Raw genomic sequence first — 25,328 nt, 5'->3', positions numbered from 1 at the left:
TTAGCGCAGCGCCTGGCTCGTGGCAACATGCTTGGTGAATGGCAGCTCTAAGTCATAAGGGGCTGGGCTGGGTCCCGGCTGCAGGGCCCACACTTGGCCTGCAGCAGCCTGAAGCCCCGCCGAGAATCCTGTGGTGAAGAGCTGCTGCTGCCTCTACCTGTCAGCTCTGCAAAGTAAGGGCGATTCCCAGACAGCTTCTCGAACAGCCTCTGGGCCTTGATTATCTAAGAAGTCATTGCAGTGTTTCTTAAACCCATTGGTATTTTCCGTCTCTGACCATGGAGATGGCCCCCTGGCTTCAAAATATATCACAGTCTCTTCACCTACCACTTACGGTCAGGGTGGGTGGAACCCAAGCTACATCGTGACTCTAAAGGGCAGTGGAAATATCACCCGCCCACTTCTCACGCTATTTCTGGACACAGTAGAACTGTCTCTTTTCTCTTATTTGCTTTTAAGCCACCTACAGATGCACGGGCTTTGACCCTGGCCAGACAGGACAAATTTGTCACTGTCTGGGCAATAATGGTGAGGCAGGGGGGAGATGTTATAGAGCCACTTGGTGTGATGTCCCCACAGAGAACTCTGCCAGGACTCCGCCACCACCGAGGGGCGAGCCACGTGACTCTGGGACAGAACCCGTGCTTGAAATCCCCAGGCCCAGGTTCTTTGAGACCTTACCAAAGGGGTTCGCAGCAACATGGGTGGGGGTGGGGGGGCTGCAACGAGAGCTCCATGAACCTGGATCCTGGTTTTATTTTTACGATGAAGGGTAATTGTTGAAACGAAGCCCTCTCTCTGCCTTAGGCTGAATATCGGTACCCTGATGTATTCGTTCCTGCAGGAAGTAACCACACTGAGGACATCCCAACATAGTTTCATTTGCTCAGGAGAGCTGCTGGCCTTAAGAGAGAACTCACAGCGATCCCACCTGCCTTCCCGCAGGTGGGCGCTCGGGGCAAGCTAAGTGCTGGTGCTCGCTAAGAGCTATTGGGCTGTACCTGGCGTTTGTTTTTTGCAAAAAAAAAAAAAAAAAAAAAAATGCTTTTAACAAGACACTTTTTGTCCTCTGTTGTTTTTTTTTTTTGAGAAAATCATATATATAAATAACAAAGGATCCCTTTTGAATATAGACCACAGAGAAAGCCAAGAACAAAAAAAATATGAACAAGATGCTCAATGCACCACTGATTGCTGCAGCCAAAAAATGAAGTCAAACAAAATGAAACAAAGGGCTGTTAGGAAGGGAATGAAAAAATTCCTGTCTATTCATTCAATGGACCCCTGTACCATGATTAAATTACAAATGCTGATTAGGTATGTAGGCACCAATGTGGAGGGGACACGTCGCTTGACGTTAGTGAATGAATTAAGTTTCAGAACATTACGGTCACGATGAGAGCACTTGAAGTTTAAACCTTTGCAAAACAATATGAAGCATTATTTATGGATGCATGTATGTGTAGTAAGAATATAATCTCATAGATGGGGCTTGCACAAGTCCACGACAGTGGTTTGATTGTCCTTAGCTGGGGGGAGGGAGGCCGCGCGGAGGGGCGGGGCGCGGGGCTGGGAAGTCACGAAGGTGACTTCGGCTTTACGGGTAGTACACCCTTTTCTAACTTCTAACAAAATGTTACCCTTTGTTCACTTGGGAGGTGGGGCCCATTGGGTTTTGTATTACCCCCCTACATTTGCAAATTTCTTTTTCCAATAGAAAAATATGAACATCAATATCTTTATTGATCTTGACCATCAATCGGGCTAAAGGGAGGCTGGAGCACAGCACACCAGTCGGCTAGTCATGACCATGGGTTTTTGAGGCCACTCAGCCCTGGATTCAAATCCCAGCTCTCATGCTGAAGGACCTTGGGCCAGTCCTTCATTTCTTATCGTCTCCATTGAATGGGGCAAAACGTATGTAACAGAGCGCCCTCTCTGGGTTGCTGTAGGAATTAGACCCGATAACCCACTCAAGGGTCCTGTACACCACAGATGCTCGGTAACTCGCAGGCATTGTTGTTATTAACCAGAGACGCAGTAGCTTCAGGAACTGTTATGTTGGAGAGGGAGGCCAGTGGGGTTCCAGACACCAGTGGACAAGCTGTGGGACAGGCATCCCGGGAGAACATTGGTGGCTTTTCCTAGGGGATCCCTGAGCCCTCAAGACTCCTCGTATCATAAACAGGAAGTCAGGGAGAGGTGACACACAGAGGCACATGGTCCCCCCTCGCTGCAGGGCAGCCCGTCATGGGCAGGAACTGGACAGGCCTCTGTGCTCTCCACCTTCTTTGGTCTACAAGTAACTCAGCTTCCAGAAAATCAGACCTTGAAACTGTTTTGGTCATGTTAGAGCGAGAACAGCGTAACCTAGTGGTGACCTCTAAGAAGGACATTAACTGGAAACCCGAGGGCCAGGCAGATGAGTGAAAACCAGAAGCCCAGGAGGTCAGGAAAACTCTGTGTGTGACTCCAGGTTATTTACAAGTTGGAAAGCAAAACCCAAAGAAGGATGAGGTCAAAGGGACTTTGGCAGGAGAAGAGGCCAGAAGCTGATGCATCAGCTGAGAGATGGGTGCTGTTCCAGCAACGCTTGCACACCGTGGCCACAGCCGGGACGTGGGCCGAAGGCGCTCCGTCCCTGCCCTGGGAGAGGGTGGCATTCCCTCTGGGGCCACCCAACTTCCCAGGACACCCCTGTCGTGGCCGAGTTGGTTGCTGGGAAACCCTGGCCTCTGTGACAAGCGAGGCAATGGTATGGTAACCCGGGTGGGAGTCCGGACCTTGGAGCCGGGGCAGGAGCCCAGCTCCCCCTCTTATTGTTCCCCTTCTCTTAGGGGCAATGATTTTGCCTCCTGCCCTGGGCTGTGGGGACTGAAAGGGACAGTGCCCATAGCACAGCACACACCCCAAAATGGTCAATGAAAGTCAACTCATCCGAAAGTTAGTTCTTAATAATGCAGTCTGTGGAGCCTGCACCTGGGTCAATTCCTCACACTGTCACCGGGCACCGGGTGTGGCCCAAGCCCCCTCTTCCTGCGCCCTCTGCGCCCCACCTCCCTCCCGTGTTAAAGCCGGTGGCCCTGGGCATCAACTGGGCGAGGAGAGTTTACTTTGGAAGATGTGAGTCAGGGAGCTGGCGGCCCGGGCGCTGCAGGCACACGGCTGGGGACGTGCCCGATCCACGCTGCGCCGTCCCCGGGCGTCTGTGCAGACAGCTCCCGGGGAGGGGCCGGAGGAGCGGGACCCAGTTTCCACATCAGCATCAGTCATGCTCCCCAAACTTACGAGTCTAGACACTTGACACGTAATGTTCTTGATTTCTTTTCCTGCCCAGCGCGTGTTTTCTAATGCTTGTGCCATCACTCATGTTCTGCCTGCGGTCAGACCTTTTCTTCCCCTTGCCTGGTTAAATGCTGCCAGGGCCGGGCAGCGGAGTCTTTCCAAGGGTGGGGCAGTGTTCCGAAATGTCTAAGGGATGCTCTGTTTATCTTCTCTTCACCAGTTGTATACCCTCTGCTCCCCTGGTGGCAGGAGGCAGGGCGGTGAGGGGGGAGGGAGGAGGTGTGCACTTATGGGGAAAAGTGGGGGTGGGGGCGGGGGCGGGGGGGTATGGAGGGGCAGGGCAGAATGACCCCGGGCGGGAGCCCACCCTGTGGGTGCCCTGGGGCTGCTCCTGGGACCCCGGCTCCTGACACCTTTAGGTGCTACGGTTTCCCTCAACACCCGAACGCTGTTCTCCCAACTCGTCTCTCCATACCCTGGAGGCTCCTTGGTAAATTCGGACCAACCGTGGCCTAGGTCTCTCCACATCTAGTTTCAGAAGCCAGGATGCTTTCCGCCGCAGGGGCCTGAGCAACATTTCGGTTCTAGCACACCTCTAAAATGTCTGGTAGCATGGAGTTCTCGCTTCTGAAACCCACCAAAGGGAACAGTCTTGGTAACTTGTCAGCAGGTACCAAAAATATTTTACATAGTCCCAGAGTGGCACCGGCAAGGAAATGTGACATGCGAACCTAAATTTGAGCTGCACTGGGAAAAAAATACTAGAAAGCACAGTAGTGGGTCAATGATATTAAGGTATTACTTCAATGTTGAATTTCAGCTGATCACTGTCTTGCGATTATATTATAAAATACTCTTTTTACTAGAAAATGAACACAGGAGCATTTAGGGGAAAGGACGCATGGGGTATGCTGCTACCGTCAAAGGTTCAGGAAAAGATACATGTGTCTGCAAACAGGGCACAAATTGAACAGAGTTACAGGTATAGAGATGCTCTTCGTACTATTCCTGTAATTTTTAATTGCTTGAAATTATTTTCAAATACAATATTTTAGAAATAGCAATAAAAACAAACAGAAATTCCTTTCAACTGAGTACTCTCACTTCTAGGAATTTAATGTACTGTCACCAGGGGCCTATTTATACTGTCAAACAGTGGCAGTAACCTAAGAGGCTAAGCCTTGGGGAAGGTTTCCATGAATTAGCTGGAGGATGAGGAGCCAGTGGGGGGTGGGCATTCAGGTGGGAGGAACACACTCAAGGAGCTGGCGGAGGGGGCCGGGTCTCAGGAAGGCCCCCCATGGCTGTGAGCGGTGTGTGAGGTGGGGGAGGGCCGCCAGATGGGGCGGGCCAACGGCCCTTGCGCTGGAGACAGGATTGGAAGGAGGTCAAGAGCAGGTGCAAGACCCCAAGTTAAAGGTCCCTGCGGGTCTCGATGAGACACATGGATGTTCGGCCTGTGGATGCTGGTGCCTGTGGGGAGAGGCCCACAGTGACCGGCTGGGTCCAGAAGTGGGACTCACTGCACGTGGGGAGTGCGGGCCGAGTGGTATCCAGCAGGGGGCGGGGCACTCGGGGCAGGGGCACGGAGAGTCGGGTTTTAGCCTGAACGGTCAGAGAGGGCAGGTAGCTGACTGTCTGGGCCCAGAGCCGCTCAGGAGAGGAGTCCGGCCCGGGGACAGACGCTGACTTAGGCGGAGAGCTTTTATTTCCCTCTTTCTGCTTCTCCCTGTTTTCCAAATTGTCCACAATGAATGTATATTAATCTTGGCAGGATTAGAGAAAATTACTGAGGCAATTACCGTAATTAATTATCAGGTGGGTAATGAGACGGCGGGCACCCAGCGGGTCTTCACCCTGGTGAATGTCACGAGGGGAACGCCCTCCTCTCCCCGCGCACAGGACCCTGCATTTCAGCAACTCTCCCGCCCCGCGCCGCCCCTGTCCCCCAGCCCGTCCCCAGTTGTCCAGGAGGGTAGGAAGTTTGGGATGGAGGAGGTATGTCCTGCAGAGGAGGGGATGTTGCTCCCAGGGAGCATCTCCTCCCCCGCTCCAGCCCTGCTCCCCCAGGCACACGTGCACGCACATATACACGCATGTACACATACCGCACATGCACACGCACATGCATACGCCCTGGGACCACCTCTGACCTGGGAGACATCAGCACTTTTTGGAGCAGGTCCTTTGGGATTTTCCGCAGGTGGATCTGCTTCCCCACCTCGGGGACCAAGTTCACTTCCAGCCACCTCTCGCAGGCCGTGACAAGCAGCTCTTCCTTGTACTGAGAAGGAAAGCCAGTAAGTAAAGGAATCCCTGAACTCTAGCGCCCTCTGCCGGCAGTGACGAGGCTGCACGTGTGCTCTCTGGGGTGTCCTGTCTCAGACGTGCTCAAACCTTTTCATCAAAAATAGGTAAACTGTGAGGCCGGTTCACAATCGTCCTTATTTTACCGATGGAGAAACGGGGCCTCCCAGGTCCCTGCTCTTGCCTGGGGTCATCTGAATAAGTGCAGATCCGGGCAGAAACCCCCAGTGGTCTCACTACAGGGCTCGGACACTGAACTCTCTTGACTGTCAGTGGCTGATGACGGAGGCCACCCGTCCCCCCGGCCCCCGTCCACCCCATGTGGAGTTGCAAGGCTCACAGTGAGTGCGTTCCCTAAAATGAACGTCCAGAGAAAGTGGCAAAGGTCTCGGGGGACCGGGGTCCCTGGCAGGGTCTTAGTACATTTTGCCTGTCTTGCGGGCTCCGGTCCTTCCCAGACCAAAAAGCACCTGAGCAAGGCAGGCGAAACGGAGAGACACCACCCGCCGAGCGGCTGGCTAGTGATAGAAGGAGGAAGGGGGAGGACGGTGCATTTTCTTTGACAAAACAGGCATCCACAACATTCTTAGATGCTGCTGTAAGAACACCGGCACAGGCTGTGTTCTGCGCGGGAACCGAACATTAAGGCAAAACGTGCCTGTTTCAGGGGCAGCGGCCTCCTGGTGGGAGGCTGGCGTCAGGAGGCCTGGGGCGTGGGCCCGGCATGGCTGCTGAGACACTGCGTCACCCTGGCCGGACAGCTCCTCCTCGGCCCTCGGCTTTCCGAGAGAGTTAGACCACATCCTTCACTCCCAATGCCGACCGGGCCCAGGTGGGACAAATTTCACTCGGCTCCAACTACCATATTCCGGAGGCTGGTTTGCTGCTTTGGTGAGAAAAGGCTGTGCTGTTCATTCTCCCCCTTCTCCTGCTGAGATCAAAGCTTTTCTACTTCAGGGAGTTCAAATATCCTTTTCAAAATGAAATGGGTTTTCAAAATTGTTTGCCTGGCAAAATAAAACATTGGCACCCGTGGGGTGGTACCGTCGGTGGATACGTTGGAGCGGGGCCTGGGGCGTGACCCAGAGTCCGGGCGCTCCCACACCTGCCCGGCGCTCACCTTGCAGCCGGCCAGGTAGAAGTCAGTGACGTTGCTTGGCGTGAGCGCGCTGATCATCATGGCCACACACCTGCAGAGACAGAGCCGCTGTTCCCGGGGCCCCTGGCTGCACTCAGACCTGCCGCCCCCCCACCCAGGGTCTCGTTCACCCCCAGGACGGCGGCAGAGCCCTTCCTGGAGGAAGGAGCCTCGTCAGAGGAATGTGGATATTTGGCCAGAGGACCCCCAGGTGTGCCAGCGGGACCTGAAGGCCCAGGGGAAAGGCTGGGTCCCAAACGGGCAGCTGGAGTGATGGGCAGTTTTGACGCTGTTCTTTGAATTTTTCTCTCTCCCAGAAGATCTGCCATGACCACATGTAACATTTGTAAAAATGATATTTTTACACGAGAAAACAAGGCTCTGTCAGAAATGAGTGGGGAAAATGAGCCCTCACAGTGATGGGAAAAGCCTACTTGTCTTCACAGGACCGGTTCTTGCGTGTGCGACTACATGGAGAGAGAATTTTTAGCCCAAGATGAACGCAGGTGACATTGATAAGCATGGCTTGCGTGTTCCTGGGAAGTCACTGTGCACACCTGAAGAATATCTCCCAGGTGTAGAAATCCCTCCATTTGCATTTCATTCCTGAGAGTCAAGAATCATTCATCAAAATGAATATGTTCCTGGGGAGCTGGCCCAGTTGAGAGCTGATAGTGCGTTAGGGGACTTCAGTGTCTTACTCAGTTCCTATGCAGACTCAAAGCCAGGCTGTGTGCAAAACAGCGCAGGCGTCCCAGCTCACGGAAGAGGACTGCTCCGTGAAGGGGTCAGGAGGCCCCCATCCCATCTCCCCTCTGGGGCTGGCCCTGCCTGCGCCTGCTCGTGTCCTCTTACCCTTTCAACAGCCTGCTGAACTGGAGAGTGTGAGCTGCGGCCAGCACCTCCAGCACGTCATCCAAGTCCACGTCCATCTGGCTCAGGTAGAGGTTCTTCAGGGCCGTGGCGAAGGCTGGGGAGGCGGCATCCAAGAGAAAGCCGTCAGCGTGGGGCTCTGCACCCCACGTCCCTCACTCGCGGGCGCCCTCCCTGCTGAATACGCCGGCGTCCACGAGCTGGGCGTCCACTAGCTGGGTGGCCAGAGAGGCCATCAGAGGCGATGCCTCTGTGCTGACCTGGGCACAGATGCCGCCCAGGCTCGCAGCCTCCCAAAGCGACTGAGGACGGAGCAGAAGAAAACAGCCCTGCTGCCAGAGGGCTCCCGTGAGCCGGCCCTCAGGGTCTGTGCCCGGGCTTTCTCTCCGAAGCCTGTCCGTGGCCCTGCAGGGAGGTCACTGCCTGAGTACGTGCTGGATGCTGTGCGCATGCAGGTGCGGTTCCTGCCCTGGGAATGACATGTCACTTACAGCGGATCTTCCTTGGAGTCTGGGGTCTTCAAAAAGGTTGCAGACTCCTGGGAGAAGGCGGGAGAATTTGGTGCTGGGTTGGCCAAAAAGTCCATTACTCTTTTCCCGTACGATGGCTCTAGCGGTGCTTACTTGTCTCTAACTTCATTCGAAACGATTTTGTTAGATTGCTTTGTGACAGCTGTCACGGCAGCGTGCATTTAAAAAAGCATCAAAATTGATGAACTTTTGTGCAGCCGTTTTAATATGGAAGATGGAAGAAGATATGCAACATCTTTGGCATGTTATGCTTTATTATTTCAAGAAAGGGAAAAATGAGACTGAAACGCAAAAGATTTGTGCAGTGTACGGAGAAGATGCTGTGACTGATAGAACGTGTCAAAAGTGGTTTGTGAAGTTTCTTGGTACTACTGACATTTTGGCCAAATAATTCTTTGCTGTGGGGCCACCTGATGCATTGGAAGGTGTTCAGCAGCACCCTAGCCTCTACCCACTGGAAGCCAATAGTGGGAGGGAACCAGCCTACTCAAAACATCCAGATCAATGAAGTTATTGGTGAAAATGAAAACTACGTCTTTCATTTTATGGAAAAACACACTGGACTTTCTGGCCAACCTAATAGTTTAGGAACTGAGCTCTTGTGACGAGGCCGCAGAGGGCCCTGGGTTGGGCTGGTGCTCTCTGAGGACAACTGGCCCAACCAGAGCTTAAGGGATGGTTTCCTGAGCTATTGATCATAGACCATGACAGTACACGACCTGTCACATTAACAAGAAGTCTCTCTCTAGGTGGTCATGATGGGATGGGAAGAGGGCAAGCCAAAGGGAGCCCCTGGGGGCGGGGTCCTGGGGGTCAAGGGCAGGCCTGAGAGCTTCCTGGGCCATGTGCCCAAAGGGCCCCCACATTTTCCCTGGGTCCTCTGGGGAACCTGCTTCTTGCTCACCTCCCTGTGTCCCTCGTTGCCAAGGATGCGCCTGTCTCTCTCGAGGCATTTGACCTTCTCTCACTCTCCCAAGTCGCCCCAGCCTTCCTTCCCCCGCCCCCTGCACTGCTCTGCCATTTGTAGGAAGGGAGCACCGGACGCAGCTCTGGTTTGTTGTGTTTTGTTGTTGTTTGTTTGCCTCAGAAGTCTGGGGAGGGGGCGCCTGTTCAACAGTGGCCTCTGAAAATGAAGACAGGTGGACCTTACCGGCTTCAGTGACCATGGGGTCATTGACCTTCAGGGAGATGGTCATCTTCTTTATGAAGCGTCTTTCTTTGCTCTTCCTAGGTGATAGCGGCCCTGGTAAAGGAAGGGGATGAGGGGAAGTTGGTAGGGCAGCCAGTGAGTTGTGCGAGGCACCGTCTCAGGCTCCGCCGCCCTTTGCGCAGCCTCTGTCTTAGCATGTCCCTCACTGCACTGTGTTTGTTTGTATTTGTTTGTCTGCTTAGTGGATGCATTTTGGAAATGAATAGTTTCTTGGAAAGAGTTGAAGATTCACAAGAAGTTGCAAAAATAGGGCAGAGGCCCTGTGTCCCTGCTGCCACCCCACTATGAGGGGGAGACGAACACTCACACCGCGCTTTGAATATTTATTCCTCGCCCCTCCCCCCCTTTGCTCCCCCTTCCTCTCACTGGGCCATGCGGTTTGAGGGTGAGGGCCGGGCCCCCAGTCCCCTGTGCCCCACGAGCCCCTAGCTCACACCTGCTCCAAAGCAGAGACGCCGTGACCACCTGCTGAAGGACGAATGTGGGACTGAGGTGTTTACCTGGCGGCTCTTGATATGTTGCCCCACAGGTCCCCAGACAGACGACCCCCATCACCCAAGGCTTCCCGGAGGAAGGGAGGAGACAGTGCGATTCAGCGCCAGCCTCGCTCATCCACCCAGGGCTGTTCTGAAATGTGAGTGGCCACACAAACCGCCCTCAGGTCCCCAGGGCGTCCCACGCCACTGACGCGGCGCCAAGGCCCCTGAGGTTGGGCACATACAAGAGGCAACCGATCGATGTTTCTCTCCCTCTCTCTCCCTCCTTCCCTTCCTCCCCCTCTAAAATCCTTGGGACAGAAATTTAAAAAGAGATAATAATAGAATAAAGGCACACAAAGGCTGTGACTGCACCCACTGATAACCATGTCAAGCCCCCGGCTGGGTGCAGCTGCTAGTGCTTGGTGGCGGTGGGGGAGGGGCCTGGAAAGGCGTGTCAGCCCTGATGCTGGGCTTCCATCTCTGCACTCCCCCCGACGTCCCCAGGCAGGCCAGGCTGCCAGCAGGCTCTGGGTGAGAGCGGCTGTCCCAGCAGGGCCCGTTCTCTTCTCTTAAGTGAGGCCACCCCGGCATGTGCAAGGCCAGCCTGTTAGTAACTCCGTTTTCCTTCCGAAGCCTCTTGCTTTTCAATGTGCCCATTGCCTGGGTCTCCATGGCCTTTCACTGGATGCCCAGCAAGACCTCTGACCTGGGCACAGGGGACGTGACAGAAAGGGCTCAGTCCCGCTCTTGAAGGCTCTGGGACAAAGGCTTAGAAGGACAAAGAGGACCCTGAGCGAGGGCCAACGTGGGAATGCCACGGCCCGCTCAGCTCCCAGCTGGCTGGGAAGGGCTGAGTCACCAGCTTGTGGCCTGGAAGATTCCAGCAGGCAGCTGGGCCCCCTGTTCAGGCTCAAGGCAAGCCCGGGACTGGGGGCTCCGGCAGCCTGTCTGGCTCCAGAATAACACAGCTTTGCTGCCACGTCCTGGAAATACGATCCCTCCCCGGCTGGCGTGCTGGCTGGCTCTGGGGGCCTTGACTTTTCCACAGCACCTGCTCTGCTCCTGCGTCTTCCTGCGGAGATGCCGCCTTGATTACCCAGAGATGTCGGCAAGGCCGCCAGAAGCGGAGACTGGGGATTATTAGGATGAAATAAGGAGAAAAAGAAAAAGAATGGTGACCTAAATACTTTCTGGAATGAGGCGGCATTAAGGAAAGAGAAAGGAAAGCAAGAGGAAAGTAAAATTCATGTACACATATAGACCTCTAACCACAATACTTAGAGCCGAACCAACCCCAGTTGCCAGACGGATGCCCTCCTTCCCAGGGGCCCGTTGGAACACTCTTCTCAGGGAAGAAGCTGGAGTCTCCACCTTCGCTGGCTTGGCAAGATGGGGTTCTTCGGCGAATAATGACAGACGTTACTGGGCGCGCACCACGTACCAGGCGTCGCCCTAGAACTTCACAGCATAAACTCCTTGGAGTCTTTAACGCGGCAAAGCGGGAACGATGACCCCCAGTTTACAGAGGGAGAGGATGAGGTTAAACCCCGTGGAGAGGACGTGCCATGGGCCTTGCTCTTAACTGCCAGAGCAGCCATGGCCCTAAAACAGACAGACAGCCCGACGCCAGGCTGGACTCTCTCCAGCCGGATGGCGTTCGAGGCTGGCGTAGTGAGGACGTACCTGGCAGAAGCGGCTTCATTTCCTTCTCGGGGCCCCCTCCCTGGGCCAGGAGGTAGAGCTTGGTCAACGTCTCAGACTGGAAAAGCTGGGGCAGGCGGAGGTCCCACTTGAAGTCCAGACATTCGAGAGTGACAACTGTGGAGAGAACGCAACGCCGAGCGAGCGATTCGTAGTGCGCCGCCTCCCCGCCCCGGAGAGGCACCCACTCCTGCCTCGCGCCCCTCTGTCCAACCACAGTGCTGAGCCGACGAGGGGGCAGGGGCCTTCGCTGGGCCTTGCAGGAACAAAGTGACGAAGTTGGCCGTGGGGGCCTCGGGGAGCTTACTGGCTCCCGGGAGATACAACGGGCAGGCTCACGAGGTGACACAGGAAGCGACGACCATCCAAGAGGACGGCCGACCAATAGCTGGAGGACTTCAGAGGTTCACGGGCTGACTGCCAACGTGGGGAACTGGAAGAGGCGTCACAGGGCCGGGGTGCTGGCTGGGACACTTCTGGGGGCCTCCCCTTGCCGCCCCCCCGTCACAGTGTGTCTCTGCCTCCGCTCTGTTCATTCTGAGGGCCAGACGGCTCTCTGCGGGGCGGCTGCCCGGCCACTGCAGGATGCTTAGCAGTGTCCCTGAACTCTACCCACTGGATGCCAGTGGGGTTACAACCCAAAATGTCTCCAGAATTGCCACGTGTCCCTGGGTGAGCAAAATCAGCACCCAGTGTCCTAGGGGAGACTCCTGATACTAAGCTATTGGTGCTTATTTTTACACACGTGAGAGGCAACAGCCACACGCACGCAGTACAGTAAAGGGCCCATCACCAGGTGGCAGAGCTCACCCAGGCCTCAGTTTCCTCCAGGGAATGGGGACTGTCAGAAAGGCAGGCCATGGGCTGTTAAGAGGGAGCCTCACCCATGGGCCGTACAGATGATTAAAGGAGAAGGGACTTTGATTGGGCAGGTGGAGGGACCAAGGATGCCAGGCCAGGTGACGCACAAGAAACTGTAGGTAAGGGGGCTCAGCAGAGTGGATCTCTATTTGCACAGGGCTTGGGGAGGAGGTGGTGCTGGGACGGCCCCCCAAAACCCTAAATCTTGGCGCCAGACACGACCTTGAGAGCCACTAGCCCTGCCTACTCATTCCTTGGCCTTGCCGTAGCTTTGACTGCCTGCCCTTGGGTCCCTGTTTCATCTTCTGTTATTGTTATACTTGTTATTCACCAGATCTATGGTATTGTTTGGTGCTGGGGTTTAGAAGCTGGGTTTGTGTCTCAACCCTTGGATCACTTCAGGTGTCGGTCCTGTTTTACCAGGTTAGAAAGAATCCCACCCTGTTGGAGTGCTCTAGGCAGGAGCAGAATTGCAGACAAAGCGTGTCCCTCCCCTGGACATCCACTTCCACTTCCGGGATGGCAGGTGTACGGCAGATGTCACAGACATGGTCTCAGACTACTTTTCAGAGCTCCGGTCAACCAGGACCAACAAACGAGATGGACGCAACTAGCCCTCCTGGGAAGGAGGCTGGCTCCGGCCTCAGGCAGCCACACCTGGGCTGGGGCTGGCCCAGAAGAGCTCCTTTAAGGAGCTGGCCGGTCCAGCTTCCCCGTGAGGCTCAACGAGCCTTTTCCCAGCTGGACAGACCTAGTCCAGTTCCCAATTTTAACTCAGGAATGTCTTCTTGGACAAGTGCAAATGTGACGTCAGTCACGACTGGTTAAAACACAAAGGGGCAGGAAACAGAAGCCCATGCTTGCCAAGACTTCCGTCCATTCTTCCGATTCAAAGCCTAGTCATTTACATCGGCGCGTCCATCTTTCTTGTGACCATTTGCATGTGAAAATGTGTTTGCCCGGCTCGGTTTCATTCATCTTACATTGGACAAATATTTACAGGCACCAGTTTTACGTGAGATTCTGTTCAGGATGCAGGAGTTGAAACTTACAGATGAGTGACGCAGCCTCTGGTCTTGTTTCCTTCCACGGGGACCACAGGTGCCTGAGGTCAGCACCGTTCTGACTGAGTCCCCTGGTAACAAGAACTCACCTATGTCCCCACGGGGGATGGCCTTGTCCTTCAAATTCTCAGAGAACTTGTTCTGAATTTTTGGGATGCATAACCTCAAGAAAAAATATAAATAAAAAATCCAGGAGTTAATACAGACGTCTTCCCCCAGCCGCCACCTGGGTCCCTCCAGTGAAAGCGTCCCTGAAGCCCCTATTCGATCATCTCTCCGTATTGTGTCCTTTGCGGGAGTTTCCTTGGGTCTCACCCTTTGTCTACTGATTAGATCAACTGCAAGCTCTGTGTGGCAGTTTGTGGGCAGGCCTTAGCGTGGAGGTATTTGAAGCTCCATGTCGCAGCCTGAATGACACCTCTTTTGATGAGTGTCTAAAACAATGTCTAGCATATAGGAGGTGCTCAATAAATGTCTGTTAGAGTAAGGAAGAGAAGGCGCTGGGCATTTCTTGGACATTAACTCACAAACACTTCTGTTTAGGGGCTATGCACTCCCCCGTCTCAATATGTCCCAAAACTGAGCATGGAATCCGCCCTGAGCCTCCCCCTGCTTCTGGGTCTGCGTTGCCTGTCTCAGGACCCTCCCGCAGCAGCCTCCGGTTGCCCAGACCAGCATGCCGAGGGGCGTGCTGCCACATCTGACCGCGTGCCTGGATGTGACAGTACTATCTTCCGAATTCACCCACCTCTCTGTGCCCTCACGGCTGCGACCTTTGTCAAGCCCCTCTCACCCCTCCCCGACCCCGGCAGGCCCCCGGCCCCCAGTGCGCTCGCCTCTGCGGCGCACCCCCAGGCTGCAGCCCCAGGGCTGTCTGGCCGGCACCGCTGGTCTGGCCTCTCTCCCTCTGAGGCCCGATATTGTCTCCCCTCCCCCTAAAGCGCTCGTCCGGCCCGGCTAAGGAGCCCCTGCTGTGCTGTGCCTCGGCCCTCTGTGCTCCCACCCCAGCCCTGCTCACGCCCCTGGATGCACCGCGTCCTCTGCCCGGAGCGCTCTCTCGCTTGGCCTTCTCCTGGACACATGCCCGCTGTTCCTTCCAGATAAGCTGAGTGGTTGCTCTGTCTGCGGGGCCACGCTAGTGGCCCTCCCTGCTGCCCACCTGGCATGACGCCTCCCCCCCAACAGTGTCCTGGGGCGGCCTTCTTACTCAGGCAGCGTCTGCCCCAGGCTCTGCATTCCACAAAGACAGAGTCGGCGTTTATTTACCGAGGTGACCCCAGCACAGCCACCCCGTAAGTGTTCTGCAAGTGCCCCTTCTGTGATTGAGTGAATTGAAAATATAAGATGATTGTCCATAAACACTGCATCCAGCCCGCTGAGCATGGAAATGAAACAAAGTTTGAGTCACATATTCACAGCTTGATGACAGTCTTCCCAGGAAAGCCAACCAGCCAAGAGACACTTGATGACCACATGTAGTCAGCATCACCTTGGCCGTGCTGTTTTCAATGACTGCAGGAGCCTCGTGGGCCAGGGTGCACGGTGGGGGGCTCGGGTGCGGGAACCCGTGTCCAGAATAAGCTCAGCCACCTGCTGCCCTTTCCAAGGGGGGCGGTGGCTACTGGTGACTCAGCCTCAGGGACGCAGTGAGAGCTGGAGTTGTTTACCCAACAGGAGCAGTGGACCTGGCCCAGGCCAGCCAGATCCCCTTGCTGGCTTGGGTCACACGTCTGGGAAGAGCCGGCCAAGGTCAGGAGTTCAGACCGTGATCTCAAAATGGAGCAATGGGCTTTGGAAATTATGGGGCGATGCCCATGAGCTCAACCACCCTCGCAAACATCAGTGTCATCGGCGGAGCTGGGAGATTCCAGACAACAGAAGTAATGACATTGCCTGGTGACATGGCTGCCAGCCCAGATATACCATTCATCATGCAGGCTCTGCGTGTCCGAAGGCTGGGGTCATTTTAGGACCGATGGAACAGTTAGTGGAATAGACGGCATCTGTGGCATGTCCCGCCCACCATTTGAGGCTAAGTGTTCTGGGACGAAGTGGCACGTGGGGAGGTTGAGAATGGCTTGGTCCTCTCAGGCATGACCCGTGATGGAGAAATGAGGTGGGAAAAGGGAAATTTTGTATGCCATGCACGGACTTCCTGCAGCAAACCATCCAAAGGGCTTCGGGCTTGATGCTTGCAAAACTCCACTTTGATTTCCTGACCCTTGACTTTGAGTTTGGCCATGTGAGTTTGCCTTGGCCAATGGGATGTCAGGGATATGATGTGGATGAAGGTCTGAAAAGTGCTTACACCTGGTCTTGCCCTCTTGCCCTCTGCCATTGCCAGGACAAGTTCACGTCTGGGCTGGCCCCCATCTCAGGGCAGCGGTGAGGGGCCCGTGGCGCAGGGCCTGAGCTGCCCGCTGCACTGAGCCTGGATCAGCTGACCGCCGGGCACGAGCGATGAGCCTGCTCGGAGTGGCCCAGACGGCCAGCCTCCGGCATCTCCAAGCGGAGACACAGATTTGTTGTGTGGTTGGGCGAGGTGCTTTGATTTGGGGAAGGTGCTGAGCCAAGCAGAACATAGGACTGTTGACGGGCAGAGCACAGGCCTGACACCCCAGGATGAAATCGCCAGCACCAATCACTCCAACTGCTGCTCAGGCCGGAAAGATGACATCTCTATTTATTGAGCCGCTACTATTCTCCAGGAACAGCACTAAGCATTTTCAATGTCCTATCCAATGTTATTGTTAAGGTAACTCTTCAAGGGAGATACCATTATCACCACTTCACAGATGACAGAACTGAGGCTCAGAGAGCTTAAGCCACTGGCTAAAGGTCACAGAGCTAGTTCATGGAGGAGAAGGGATTCTAACCCTGTCCGATGGACTGCTTTTGAGAGTCCTAAAGCCCAGCACAATTGCCATCGTCCTCAGGGTTCTGTGCTCCACCCCTCAGGCCACCCTCCCCTGCCACAGCTTAGCCCCGGGACTCCACAAGCAACGTCCTGGAGACCTTGGCTCCCGCAGCCCAGCCGGCCTTGCCAGTTTGCCCATCAGTTTGCCTCCATGCCCAGGCCCAGGTCCAGGTCCACGCCCGCTTCTCCAGCCTGGCCCTGGCACTAGGGAACACAATGAGCTTTGGCAAAACCCTAAGGCGTCTTCAAGGCTCTAACCAAAACAAAATACAAAACAAATTCAAGATCGTTTAAGGCTAGCAATAGCCGATGTGTACTAACAACTCACAGGACTCGATTTTTCTAAGCTGGAGTCAACAGAGAATTTTTTTAAAAAGCCTATGGATGTGGATTCGTTCAAATGTGTGTTAGAGAATCACCTCTGGGGTGGGGCCTCGCGGCAGGGCTGGCTGGTGGGTGTAGAAGAGGAGGATTTGGCGCTTGCTCAGCAAACTCGGAGCAAGCAGCCCTCCCACGGCGGCGCTGCCCGGGGCCCCGGCCACGTGCAGTAGGTTTGGCCATGTGCTCAGAAAGCCAGGTGCTGCCAGCCCAGGGAGGGCAGTGGCCAAGTCTGATCTGAAGTGCCAGGGAAGTGAGGTGTCCCTTCTGCCATAGGGTACAGCTCTGTGTCCCTAGGAAAGGCAAGAAAGAACCCGCAGCATGAAGAAGTGACGCTCTAAGCCCACTGCTCAGAATCCTTTGGGAGTGATCAGGGAGGGGGCAGCTTCCCATGGGAATCGACTTGGTAGAAATTCACACTTGTGAGAGGGGTTCAGACTCGAGTCAGGACTAGCTATGTTTTGCTTGTCAACAAAATAGTTGACAAACTTATAAGGATCCTGTTAGGGCCCAAAATTCCCAACGCAAAGGAAAAACTATTAAAAAAAAAAAGGGCCTGGCTGGTGTGGCTCAGTGGACTGAGGGCTGGCCTGTGAACCGAGGGGTCGCTGGTTCTATTCCCAGGCAGGGCACAGGCCTGGGTGATGGGCCAGGTCCCCCGTTGGGGGCACACGAGGGGCAACCACACATGATGCTTCTCTCTCCCTTTCTCCCTCCTTTCCCACTCTCTAAAAATAAATAAATAAAATATTTAAAAAAGAAAAAGAAAAAATAGTCTCTCTCTGCACATCTATTGCCACCGCGTGCATTCTTGGGGGAGTGTCACATGGACCCTGTCCCTCTCTATAAATGTGCCTTGTGACAGCCCACAGGCCCAACCACAGGCACTGCCCAGGAATTCGGTCCATCCCGGGGGGCGCTCCCTCCACAGGCCTTTGCTGACCTACCTGTCTGTGTCCTTCGGGGCCTCCTCACAGTCTGGGCTCCTGGAATTGTGCATCTGGGAGACGGCCAGCGGGGCCCCGAAGGGCCTCTGGTTGGCTGAGCCAGCGACCTGGTGTTCCAGCCGAGCTCTGTGCTTCTCGAGAAACAGAGGAAATCTTTTCTTAACCTCATGTACATGTCAGATCTTCCAAATAGTACAGCAGAAAGAAAATCAAGACAAATGTTAAGTGCAGGTTGATGTTCAAACATGGCCAGTACTTCTCATGAGCCATTGTCTCAAGGCAAATGTATTCAGTAGACAGACGATTTCAGGCTACAAAGTCATTTGGGATTTAGGGCCTAGGACCGGAGGTGCCCGAGGCGAACTGTCCAGGGAGAAGGTCATTTCTGTGCCTGTAGCTCTGAAAAACCCACAAGGAGGAATAGGATTAGGCTTCAAGAAACTGTGCTTTAAGTCCCTATCCTAACGTGTGATTCACAGAGATACTGAGGAGAGCCTGCTTGGCAAGTGTTGTTGTTTTTTTTTAAATTGTGGTAAAATACACATAAAATTCACCCTTTTATCCATTTTATAGTGTAAATTTAGTGGCATTTAGTACATGACAATGCTGTGCAACCACCACCGTGTTCTAGTTCAGAACTTTTTCAAGACCCCAAAAGAACGCCTTGGCTCCCAGGTCCCCCCACCCAGCTCCTGGCAACCTCTCGTCTGCCCTGTCTCTGTGGATTTGCTACTCTGGATACTTTATATACGTGTGGTCATACAATGTGCGGGCTTTTATGAATAGCTTCTTTTGCTTAGCATAATGTTTTCCAGTTTCACCCATGTTGTAGCATGCATCAAAATTTTGTTCCTTTTTATGGCGGAATAATATTCCATTGTGTGGATAGACTACATTTTCTCTAGCCGTTCATAGGAGGTGGACGCCTGGGCTCTTTTCAGCTTTTGGCTACTGTGCATAGCGCTGCTATGGGCATTTGTGTACAAGTTTCTGTTTGGACACCTCTTCTCAATTCCCTTGTGCTTACACCTAGGACTGCAAAAGCTGGGTCCCTGGGGAGGGACTTCTACTTAGAGACCTTTTTTCCCAGCAGTTTCCTTCAGGGAGCAGCAGCATACACAGCATGGCCTCAGACGTGCAGGCTCAAGGAAACCTGGCCAGAAACAGTGCACCAAGAGGGAGCCACAGGAATGAGTGCAACTGACCCTAAGCCATCCAGGTAGCAGCAGCAGGGCAGGGAAAGCAGGCGCTGCGAAATGGAGAATCTGAGTTCCAACCTCGTTACTGCACCTGCCTGGTTGTGTGGCGCTGGGCTAGCCATTTCACCTCTTGCGCCTCCTGGCCCTCACATGTTAAATGGAAACGATGACAACAATAATGAGGATGAGGATGAGGATGAGGATGATGTTGGTGGCGGTGGTGCTGGTGGTGATGTGAAAATGATAAAATAAAATGAAGTTTCATTTTAAGGGAGCTATGCCTTCATGGTGTGCCTAGAACATGGCAGGCGGTTGAAAACTCGAACCCGAATCTCGGTACAGCGTGAGTTGTGGAGACACCCGCATGCTGACACCCTCTTCCCCTGCAGAGTCAGCCAGCAAAGCACAAGGTCCCCGTGATGCAGGGCCCAGTCCTCATGGAAACTTGGAGACACAACCGTAACCATGAGCTTTGGCTCCTTGCCAGGGCTGCCCTCTTGGGAAGATGAGCTATTGGGTTGGCCAAAAAGTGCGTTCTTTTTTTCCTGTAGGATGGCTTTAGTAGCATTTAATTGCCTTTAACATCATTTGAAAAAAGCTTTGTTAGATTATACTGCGACAGCTGTCATGCATTTAAAAAAAATCAAAGTTGGTGAATTTTTGTGTCGCCATTTTAATAGTAAAGGTGAAAGAAAGTACACGTTTTCAGCATGTTATCCTTTATTATTTCAAGAAAGATAAAAAAAGCAACTAAAAGTAAAAAAAAAAAAGATTTGTGCTGTGTATGGAGAAGGTGCTGTGACTGATCAAATGTGTCAAAAGTGGTTTGCGAAGTTTCGTGCTGGAGATTTCTCACAGGATGATGCTCCACAGTCAGGGAGACCAGTTGAACCAGTTGCAGTTGATAGCGATCTAATTGAGACATTCATTGAGAACAATCAACGTTCTACCACGTGGGAGAGAGCCGACATATGGAAAATATCCCAATCAGTCAAGTTACGGGTGAAAATGAAAAACGTGTCTTATTTTACGTGAAAAACTGAGCAGACTTTTTGGCCAGCCCAATACTTCCTCGATTCAACATTCTCAGGAATGATAGTGGGGTGACGGGGGGGGGGGGGGCGGGGGGGGGAGGGGAGAAGGGGGAGAAGCATCTGGAAGACAAAGCAGGGAAAGCTTTCATTTGCAAAGGGTCTCTTCAGGTTGTTAAGGAGGAAATTGGCCCAAATCTATATTTTGCCAGAAGAGTAACAATGAGTACAGCCTTGAGCGGGTTATTATTTATCAAATCAAGAGAATATTTAGTTTTTTTAAAGGAGCACTAGTAGACTGACAATTCTCTGCTTTTGTGCTGGGAAAGGGGCTCCATAAAGCGCTTCTTCACCCTCCGCCCAGGGATGGGGAGCAGGGGAGGGTTCTAAGTTGGCTGATGATGTAATTTGCTACTTGCCTGGCTCCCAGACCCCTCTGCCTCCCAGCCTGGAACCCCTGGAGCCCCTTCCTGCCAGGCCCCAGCAGCGCCAGTCTCGAAGGCTGGACAATATTCTCAAGCGGATGAAGAGAGCCCGCCGGACGCATGGCCCTGAAGCCCCGTTGCCCACCGCGCGTGACTTCGCAGAAGCTCGGCCCACGGAGGTGCTCTCATTGCACTTGTCCCCGAATTACAGGTCGCTGGGGGCTGTTCACCTGCGGCTGCGTCCTCAGAGCGTTCATGACATTGGGGACTCACTGGTTCCTTTTCTGGGCCAAGGTGCTTGGCAGGGGAGCTTGCCTTTGGTTTCTGAGGTGGTTGTGGGTGCCATGGCAACAGCAGGGAAGGTTCAGGGAAGGTTCAGGGAAGGTTCCGAGCATTTCCTGCTCCAGGCCTGGTTTCAGCGCGGCTGGGGCTGGGGGACCAGTGGCAGAGACAACGCCGGGGTGGCCGGGGTGCCCGGGCTCGCGGTGCCACACACTTCCTGCTCAGCCTCGCTCCTCAGGGGAGCGGTTCCCTGCAGTGCCAAGTGACCTTATAGCACTGGGGCGACATGGAAGATCCTCAAAAATGGCCACAGTGAGAGTCAGCCCCCTAATCCTCAGGCCTCATCTGCAATATGAGAAGATTCAACGAAAACAGCTATTTTCAACGTTTTTCATCTCATGGCACACATGAACGAATTACTCAAATTCTACAGCACACCAAAAAATAGATTTTTTTCCCCCCAATCTGACAACCTAAGGGAAAAGAGGTCAGAGCCCATGACTGAGAAGTCAGGTGCTGCTTGTTTTAAGAATTCTTGCGGCCCGGGCAGAACATCACCGGAGGAGGAGGTCCTCAGCCCTCCGTCTTTGGTGTTCTGGGTGCTGGGTTTCTACCTCTGGTGTCCGGAAATGGCTTGACAAAAGTATTTACATAAAAACCAAAGAGTTTTACGTTATTGAAAACGATGCCTGCTGATTGACTGATTTGGTAGATGGTTTTTTAACCTGCCTCTCCAGGAACTAAAACTGCCTCAAAGTCCGGGACAAGACCGAGAGCCTTCGCTCTGGGGACCCGGGTGGAATCTGCAGCCTCCTCAGCAGCTTGGTCTGCAAGGCTGGATGGGGGGAGGGGTGGGGGCCGCATCTGTGACACCTGGGGAACGCGGCCCGCGGGCGGCCTGGCCCCCCCAGCCCAGGGCTCGCCGCGGCCCCAGCTGCAGGGATAGGAGCCTGGAGTCTGCGCGGCTCCCTCCAGGCCCTCACGCGCGGCCTCTCCATAAACTACAAAGAAAAGCGGGAAGCAGCTGCTCTGCCTACCTGTAGTTGCTTCCTGGAAGCTGAAAAACCGTGCCCGGGAGGCCTCCTGAATGCCCCTCCCTCACGCCTCAGATCTGGATTCTGCTCTCCTGGCACCGCGTTCTGCTTTGCAGAGTAGGTGGTTACTGTGGGGTGCTCCATGGCAGCTCACCACCGCCCATGTTCCCGCAGAGCCCAAGCTTAGGAAGTGCTCAACAAACGTCTCCTGACGTGGAGAATGGGATGTGCCCGTCCCTCCCCACCATGTGCTCTGCTTTCGCACAAAGATGAGCACTGCACACATGTTCACACTTGCATGCGTGTTTCTGTCTGGGTCACGGTCACATCTCAGCAGAGGTCTTTGCACAGCTGGACAGATTCGCTCCCTTTTTGCTTCCTCCCCTTCACCCCAACCTTTCCCAGCTACCCGTCCCTGGAACGTAGGGCCCTATCTAAGGTTTCAATGAAAGGTCTGAAAAACACTGTTGTGGATCATTATGTCTTACGGGCCATCTGGGATCCCTCTGGTAGGTCTGAGGCACAGCTCGGCGCAGGCCTGGGGCGCCCTCTAGTGGCCACCCTGGGGAAGTGCCCAGCGTGCCAGGCTCCCTCCTTGTTCCTAAGCAGGACCCTGCCTGGCCTTGGCTGGGCCCATCACTCCCTACAGGATCTAAGTGCGGGGACCTAGCAGCCTCAACCCACCCCAAAGCCTTCTGAACATATATCCCCGCATGGAGCTTTTGGGTGCTGAGCTATTAGCCAAAGTCAAAGACAACAAATGCAAGTGAACAGAAATGGCTCTGGCTCCTTTTCCTCACAGCCCTTTCCTGGCGGTGCTCTGTGTGCTGGGAGGTGCGGTGAGCCAGGCCCACAGGCCCAGACAGGTCAGAAATCCTGGGAGCAAAGGCCTTCAGTGGCTCAGACACCAAACTGCACGGAGCACGGCTCTCAGCGGGTACCCCCTTGCACCAGAGTCTCCTGTGTCACGGTTATGGGGTGGGGCGGGGGCGGGGGCGGGGTGTTGGTGGCAGGATTCCAGTGGGACGTCCACCTTCTCAAGTGCCCCAGGGATGAGAGCTCACTGCCTCACCCTACTGCCCAATCAAGCCCCCCAACCGGGCACACACATGGAGGGGCAGTGGGGTACACCAGAAACGTGCCCGACCTCGACTCTGGTTCCAGCACAAGCTGGCTCCGTGGCCCTGGACACGTCCCAGCCTCCCTGGTCTTGCGGGTCGGATCCTGCCTCGACCTCTCCTCCCCCACACGTCACTAGTTGTGTGGTAGACCCCCTTCCGGGAGGAACAAGGGGGCCGGAGAATAGCCTCACACGACTCCCATGAGCCCCGGCACGACCGCCCCCTGAAGCCTTAAACCCTAGAAGTGACATCTAGGCCTCAGCTGCGTTTCTGCTCCAGGCCCAGGAAAGCAGCAAAATGCTGACTCAGGACCAGCTGCGGCAACTGACGACCCCCAGCCTGGCGCCCACCGCTCAGAAGAGACAAAGACCCTGAGAGGACACACCTGGAACTCTGGTGGGCACTTTCCCCCCTTGATTTTTATTGCTGACACTAGCACAGATGTCCTCGTTTTCCACCCGTCCCCCCGCACCCGGCTCCGGCCGTCGCCACGCTGTCGTCTGGATCTGTGAGTTATGCACGTGTGTTATTTCATGGAGACCCTCCCCAGAGACCTCTGGATAAAACCCTCAAGACAGAGGACTCAGCCGCGCTGTTCCCCAGACCCAGGGAGGGCCAGGAAGGGCTTTGGTCCAGAGGAGGGCGTGGATGGAGCCGGACCCCGGGGAGGTGACCAGGCGGCTGCACCAAGCAGAGGTTGCTGGGCAGCGGGACAAGGCAGGCCCTGCCCCAGCTGAGGGTCCTGGTGACGCGAGGGTGACAGGGGCCCGAGCTGCTGGGCTTCTCCGCCGGATGGAGCCCCACAGTATAGGCTGGACAGCACCATTGTGGCTTCTCTCCTGTGCTGCCTGGGACAGCCAAGTGTCACACACCTGGCAAGTTACAGACGTGACCCTCCCGCCCCACAGCTGAGGCCTGGGCCTGCCCTCCTGTCGGGGGGAGCGGGCGCTCCATGAGGGCGGCCTACAGCCACAGGCCATCAGGGTCCCCTGCCTGCTTTGCAAGCTGATACCCCATACCACACACGTCCCCCCTAAAGGCACATCCCCATCCAACCAGCCGCCACCTATGAACATGGGACCTTATTTGGAAACAGGATTGTTGCAGATGTCATTAAGGATCTTCAGGTTAGATCACCTTGGATTTGGGGTGGGCCCTAAGTCCACTGGCAGGTGTCCCTAGGAGAGAAAGGAGAGACATACAGGACGGAGAGGAGACAGCCATGCGAAGACAGAGGCAGAGGCTGGAGCAATGCAGCCCCCAGCCGAGGAGCGCCAAGGGCTGCCGGCAGGCGCTGGGGCCGAGGCGCGGCACAGGGTCCCCTCAGGGCCTTCAGAGGGAACAAACCCCACTGACACTTTGATCTTGGACTTCTGGCCTCTAGACGTGTGTGAGGATCAACTGATGCAGTCTGAAGCTGGTAAACTCACAGCCATTGGTTACAACAGTCCTGGGAAATAAAGACACCGCCCCACGCCCTCACACACCCACCCTTCAGCCTGGCGTCTCTGAGACGCCAGGCGCGCTAAAGGCTTCCTATGGCAGGCACAGTGACCCAGTTTAACCTCCAAAGCGGCCTAATGACCTGCCCCCCACCTTCCTGTTCCTTCAAGGGGGACGAGACACTGAGGGCTCATCTGGACACACGGGGAGCAACAGCCTGCCACTTCCTGGAGCCAATAAAGGGAGGCAGTTTTGCCTCCTAAGGTCAAAGTCCCCTAAAGGGACTTTGCAAAAACAAAATCCAAGCTAATTCAATACAGTCGCTGAATTATTTAAGTAGTCAATATTTCTCATTAGTTTCTACTTACCAACACAGCCATAAGAAGAAAGGAAATGTTACTTAAATCGATGGACAAAGTAATGAGCCCACATGGAGAAGAAGAGTAGAAGGCAAACCGGGTTGGATTTAACAAAGATGAGACAAGGCTCAACCCTTCCCGGAAAATAAATCACAGCCACAGTATTGCCAAGATCCAAAGAAAAAAAATTTATTTACAATAGAGAATTTCCTTTGAGACATGCATTTTCTTTTCTTTTCTTTTTTTTTTTTTTTTTAACAAATCAGCAAATGCAGATCAAGTTTACACTCCTTAAGGCAAGAGTCCCCGTGCAAGCTGCACACGTTCATATTAAATCCAAAAGCCGCTCACCCTGGGAGCTCATGTACGAAGGGCAAGGCCAAGGTCAGCGATGTGTGTTTTATTAGAGAATCAGACAATCTCCCTGATACAGGAACTCTGAGGTCAACTTGCTATGAATTATACTAGGAAAAATGCAAACCAATAGCAAGAAATTCTGATAGTCTTCTTAGTACTGCATACAATCAAATCAACATTATTTAGAAAAGAAACACAGTAGTGCATACGAAAACGTGAAAACAGAGCCTGTCCGCGGGACTGGAGGGACAGCAGTGTGCCGACGGTCATATTGCACGCAACGGTCAAGTCCGAACATTTGGTTCAAAGTTAGCTTTTCCCCATTTTGGCAATCAGTTCATCACAAATCTTGGTGAGTTCTTCTATTTCTTTATTCTGCAAGTGAAG

At 54.2% G+C, this 25,328-nt stretch overlaps 2 protein-coding genes across 15 annotated transcripts in view; both read right to left on the bottom strand.

Moving 5' to 3' along the window:
* The window catches only part of BTBD16 (BTB domain containing 16), a 38,474-nt gene extending 16,669 nt beyond the window's left edge, over positions 1-21,805 (bottom strand). The window contains exons 1-9 of the mRNA XM_054581235.1: positions 21,665-21,805; positions 17,691-17,821; positions 13,538-13,611; positions 11,539-11,640; positions 10,199-10,231; positions 9,284-9,376; positions 7,586-7,700; positions 6,713-6,782; positions 5,439-5,569 (exon numbers count right to left, since the gene is read on the bottom strand). Coding sequence (XP_054437210.1) covers positions 5,439-5,569; positions 6,713-6,782; positions 7,586-7,700; positions 9,284-9,376; positions 10,199-10,231; positions 11,539-11,640; positions 13,538-13,611; positions 17,691-17,821; positions 21,665-21,805 — 890 coding nt within the window. The remainder of the gene's footprint in view (positions 1-5,438; positions 5,570-6,712; positions 6,783-7,585; positions 7,701-9,283; positions 9,377-10,198; positions 10,232-11,538; positions 11,641-13,537; positions 13,612-17,690; positions 17,822-21,664) is intronic.
* A 2,973-nt stretch (positions 21,806-24,778) lies between these two features.
* LOC129077226 (transforming acidic coiled-coil-containing protein 2-like) overlaps positions 24,779-25,328 on the bottom strand; it is a 125,196-nt gene continuing 124,646 nt past the window's right edge. For 9 of the 14 annotated variants that reach the window (XM_054581631.1, XM_054581635.1, XM_054581636.1 and 6 more), the window contains one exon: positions 24,786-25,316. In XM_054581631.1, the coding sequence (XP_054437606.1) occupies positions 25,251-25,316 (66 nt within the window). In that variant the 3' untranslated portion in view covers positions 24,786-25,250. Of the gene's footprint in view, positions 25,317-25,328 lie in introns of all 14 variants that reach the window. The other 5 variants (XM_054581643.1, XM_054581641.1, XM_054581644.1 and 2 more) reach the window with 3 other exon arrangements.

This window comes from Pteronotus mesoamericanus, unplaced genomic scaffold (genome assembly GCF_021234165.1).
Source record: "Pteronotus mesoamericanus isolate MK-2021 breed Mesoamerican mustached bat unplaced genomic scaffold, CSHL_Meso_final contig_657, whole genome shotgun sequence".
Classification (NCBI taxonomy): domain Eukaryota; kingdom Metazoa; phylum Chordata; class Mammalia; order Chiroptera; family Mormoopidae; genus Pteronotus; species Pteronotus mesoamericanus.
Note: the sequence above shows the minus strand (reverse complement) of the source record. Positions and strands in the feature narration are given on the sequence as shown.